Genomic DNA, 5,131 nt, shown 5'->3' on the forward strand with positions numbered 1-5,131 from the left:
TTTTTTTTTAAGTTTTTATTTTATATTATCTACAAAGTAAAAGTTTTCTTAACTTAAAAGTTACATCACTGTCTCCCGATAGTGATCATCTCATCAAACGTGACTTATAAATAAAAATCCATCAGTTTGACGATTAGAACTTTTTGTCTTTTGTTTTGTTTTTTTTTTTAACTGAACCTGTTTCAAGTTTAGTTAGAAGTAAAAGGGATCTCCAAGTCTTGATTTTTGTTTTTTTTTTGTTTTTTTTTTTTAGTGATATAGCAGCAAGAATCACTCTTGTTACTTCTTTGCTAGCTGATGAGTTCAGAACTTTGAAGGGTCAATAAAAAATAAATAACTTCCAGTTTTCAGCAAGCAGAGTTGGGGCACTTGCAGGACTCAGATACAGTGCATGGAATTATGGAACAGCCCACAAGTTCCTAAATGCCTCTACTCAGTCCGAATCTCTCCCACTGCAAGATGAACTGTTAGCATTCCTAGTGGATGTTACAAGAAATCAAATGGATTTTTGTTTGTTTTTTTTTTAAACAAAATAAAATGAAATTCTAGTTTTCTGTGCTTCCAGTTGGCAGAAGCAGTAGAAGGAGGGTATTTGGCCTACAAAAGGTATCCAGCCTTTCAGTTACTCCAGATGAGCCTTACAACTGCTGTTGGTGGTGGGCTTGTACTGTAAAAAAAAAGTTCAAATGTAAATAATAGATTGGCAAGCCACACAACAGTTTGCTATTAAGTGGTCACAGGACAATTACCGAGCTCAACTTTTCGTTTTTTTTCTTTTTTTTTTTTTTCAATATTTTTTTAGAGAACAAAACAAAACCTGCACATCAAGATGTCCTTTGGATGTCTCTTTTTTTTTTTTTTCTCACCCTAACCCCTCTGCAAGCAGCTTTGTTCTGCTCACACATTCCCCAACAAACAGCATCAGTCACGACACGAGCTCAGAGGCTCCTTCCAAACGTGAGCAACCCACGGAACCTAAGTCAGGTTAAATTTAAAGCAGAAACAACAGCACCTACTCTCCCCCAGAAGCAAAGCTGCACATTACCCTGAGTTAAGGTGCAGACTCCAGTTGTGACTCTGCAGCCTGACAGCTTTACCCCCACGGCTCTCTTGCCCTCCACACCGACAGCCTGTGCCCTGGGAGGGCCTGAGATCCTCACAAACTGCTGCACACACAGCCCATCCCCTGCAGGAACTCATCCTGCAGCACCAGAGCTCACACTGCAGCTGGAGGAACAGCCAAGATGGCCCAGGCAAACCTGTGCTCACACCCTCAGCTGGCATGGGGGCTGCCAGAGCACGACTGCCAAACCAGGACATCTTAGGCTTGTTTTGGTTTTGTTGTTCACTTTCTGCCCCAAAACCTGTCTTAGCACAGCTGACACTCGTCCGACCTGGCTGAGTTAAGGTGCAGGTCTCCCAGGCACACACTCCTCACCTGAAGGGTGCGTCATATAGGGGAAATGTGTTGTTGTCGAGACTGGAATGGGCTGTAGTGCACTTTGAGCGAGGGCGGCTTGGGGACCACCGGGTGGCTGTGTCGTCATTAGCATCATTGGAGCATGGGCAGTTGGGTGAGAAGGAACCATTCCTGACTGTACATGAGCCTGAAACAAAGAGCTCTTTAGTATCATGGTCACAAGGAGGCACCAACTCCTGGCCACATGACTGGCAAAAGTGGTTTTGTTTTTGTTCGCTTTTTTTTTTTTTTTTGCTTTTTTTTTTTTTTTTTTTTTCCCAGCTGTACTGGTAAATCCAGAGATTTACTCCATTTTAATTAGATGAGGGATTAAGGCAGAGATTTCAACACAAAAAAAAAAAAAAAAGAAAAATGTAACAACAAAAAGAAAAAAAAAAAAAAAAAAAAAGAAAAATGTAACAACAAAACAGAGAACAGGCAAAAGCTGGAGTCACAGAAGGAAAAAAAAAAAAGGGCTCAAATGCTCATCACTGCTGGCTCTGAGTCACTCTCAATCGCAGCCATTTTGCCAGCATTGAACAGGGGGATGAAAAAAATAACAACTCAGCAACAAATCTGCAAAACACGTTAGTCACCTCCATCAAAGCACTTCCTACAGGGCACAGAGAGGAACTCCAAGGCACTGGGGGTGCTCTGGCTCCCTGCCCTGGGCAGTGCCACTCGGTGCAGCACTCCTGGGCAGAGCCAGCTCAGCCCCTGACACTGCCAGCTCACCTGGTCCTGGGGCCAGTTCAGCTCCTCACAGTTCTGCTGTAACCTGAGCCATCATGGCTAAGCCTCAGAGGAGGAGGAGATTAATCCTCCCAGTACATCAGCACCTCTGGCAAAGGAGTTCAGTGACTTGTTGGGTTCTTTAGCTCAGAGCAGTTCGTGACTCCAGAGGTCAACAATTCATGGCTGAAAGGGCTAATAACACTAGTTTCTCAAAAGAAACAAAATATTGAGGAACTCTGAGCTCTCAGTGGGTTTCTCCTGGGTGAAACAGCCCCAAAACCCACCACTTGTCTCTAAGGTTTGCTTTGTCCTTCCACCTTATCCCACAGCTGCAGCCTCACAAGTCAGGAAAGACATGGATAGCAGGTAGTGGCTAGAATTTTATTTCTTGAAGACAAAAGGGTTACTTGACTCATCACAGACATTCCCCCAACTCTTTTTGATCAGACTTGCACATGTTAGTAGCACTCCAGAAGCCTCTAAAGGCAGGAACTGCAATTCAAACCTCACTCTTGCTCTAAGGAGGTTGGGAAGCTCAGGCTGTGGCACAGCAATACCTCCCAGGGTGGGCACCACGTTGGCTTTGACACACACGTTATGGTAGAAGCCACCAGCATAGAGCAGCTATTCCTAGAGAGCTGTGGTCAATACACACAGGGGAGAACATTCTGCTGCTGTGGCTCAAACACTTTGCAAATTGGCAGCTGACAGTACTCTGAATGAGTTTTAAAGTACTGGGTCTCAAGTGAGAGATCTACCAGCTCAAGATTCATCTGACAGCCTAAAGGGAAATTGGATTGATCCCCTGTGTTGGCCTGACCGAGATTTTGCCTACATGGTACTGCAGGATTGTGTTTAGAAGCTGGAAATGAGGCTGCTAAAAAACTACTAAATCCAGTGATTAGTTTCCCCATAATGAGGTAATTAGAAGCATTTAAAATTTCTGACAGAACTGTAGTTATTCCTTCACTATAGATTTTTTTGAGGGAACTACTTCAGTGGGAAAGCAAATTAGTTTGGTATAAATATCATGGATTAGAGATTGCAGTTTTCACTCTAAGAAAAATTACATAGGAAGAGACTGTGTAAGTTAAAATCAAGGGCCATGCAGGCTCTGTGACTGCTAAAAATCCTGCCTGAGCAGTCAGTTCTGACTCCAACTTGCATCTGATTTGCTTTAGTTTGGTTTGGTTAAGTGCTTGGCACACAGAAAGGAGGCAACGCTCACATCCTACACCCACAGTCTTGGCCACGGCGTGTCCAGCACAGCTCATGTACAGCTCTACCTTCAAGTGACCTTGAAGCAAAGGTGCTTCATGTTTCAAGGCACTGCACTGGACATGCCACTCAGCCAAGACCCTTCTGAGCAGCTCTACACACCCCCAGGCATCCCTAGCAGTGCCACCACCCAGAGCAGAAACCAGTGCCTGGGAGGACACGGCAAGACACCAGTTTGGGCATCCTCTCCTCATCCTCCCACCAAAAAGCAGAGAAATTCAAAGCCTAACAGAATAAAAAAGCTAAACACTCGACATCAGTAAACCAATTCCTAACTAACTATTTATTTATTGTCTTAACTGACTGTCCCAGGGACCAGAGCAAAGATTTGATTAGGGTTCTCCAAGGGACTAACCTCCCTCATCACAGTTAGTCACCACATCCCAAGCTGCTGCTAACCTGCATGAGAAAGCAGAAACCAGACACACTTCTGGTGTGAAGAAGAAATTGTGCAGGCAAATGGCTGATCTCACTGCCCATTCCCTGACAGAGCACACTAAATCCGTGAGATTTAGCAGCCATCAGAAAATCTCTGTGACACAGAGAGCTCCTGATTAATCTGTCATGTGCTTCCCTTCCCCAAACCCTTCCCTGCACTGAGCTGACCACAAGGGAGCAGTTAAGAGAAGTGGGTTTCTGATCCTGAGCAAGGGCTGTGCTAAGCTGTCCAACAATCAGTGGGCACCTTCTGCACAAGCAGTTCATTGAGAACCACACACAGACACGCAGAGTTCTCTCTGCAAGGACTGTCTTGCAGTGATCTGAACTCTCACCTCTCTCCCCCTTGCTATGCCCTAGCAATCTGTGTCATATCCTTTACTACATGTAGCAATTTGCCTACAATGCACAGCCTAAAACTGCCACCAGAAGCAGCAATTCAACCTTCCTCCACTCAGCTCTCACCTCCAACCTTTCTGTATGCCAGCCCTTCCCAGGATCATGCACCTGAGCAGTGCACTGATTTCACCAAGAGATTGCCTAAAACTGGGGTAGGGGAGGCACATTTCAGCTGAATCATGTGCCCAGTCTGGTTTGCTGCATGGCCAAACAGTTCTGTGAGCAGAATGGTGGGGCAGGACAAGGATGGGAGCCAGGAACTGGGAAGAGAGCTCAATTTATTTCAGGAGCAGTGCCAGCTTAAAATGTCTTCATTAAAACTACAGTTGTAGATGCACTAGATGTTGGAAGCTGAGGTCCAAAATATCTTGTCAAACTCTAAATAAAGGCAATGTACAGAAAAGAAACCTAAATAACAACACCAGGTAAGTCTGTGCTGAGAGGTGACAGATTGCCAAATCACTTTCAGCAGGCCCAACTGCCCTAACTTTGTGGCATTAAGACATTTAGTCTTGAAGGTTGTTTAAACTGTGTTTACCTGGGGGACATGGGCCATGTGTGGCGGATTGGTATATGCAGGTTGAACATGGGAGGGATGAATGGTGAAGACTGTTTGTTGTGCTGTAGGAAAACTATTTTGTGGAGACTGGGTGTTGGAGCCTGGCGTCATGGAAGGTGGGGTTGGAGCTAGGCCTGCGTGGTAGATCGCCGACTGCTGCTGGGGGTTTGCCAGGTGGAGTGCCTGAGCAGCCTGGTGCTGATGGTGCTGCAAGAGAACACAGGACATCACTTAGCTGTGGGCTAGGCAAGGGGCACGTTGAT

At 45.3% G+C, this 5,131-nt stretch overlaps 1 protein-coding gene across 1 annotated transcript in view; it reads right to left on the bottom strand.

Moving 5' to 3' along the window:
* Positions 1–5,131, bottom strand: part of LOC103799043 (ataxin-2-like) — a 19,550-nt gene continuing 14,419 nt past the window's right edge. The window contains exons 6-8 of the mRNA XM_009071334.1: positions 4,848–5,075; positions 1,439–1,607; positions 1–667 (exon numbers count right to left, since the gene is read on the bottom strand). Of these exons, the coding sequence (XP_009069582.1) occupies positions 639–667; positions 1,439–1,607; positions 4,848–5,075 (426 nt within the window). The 3' untranslated portion in view covers positions 1–638. The remainder of the gene's footprint in view (positions 668–1,438; positions 1,608–4,847; positions 5,076–5,131) is intronic.

Source organism: Acanthisitta chloris, unplaced genomic scaffold (genome assembly GCF_000695815.1).
Source record: "Acanthisitta chloris isolate BGI_N310 unplaced genomic scaffold, ASM69581v1 scaffold15093, whole genome shotgun sequence".
Lineage (NCBI taxonomy): Eukaryota > Metazoa > Chordata > Aves > Passeriformes > Acanthisittidae > Acanthisitta > Acanthisitta chloris.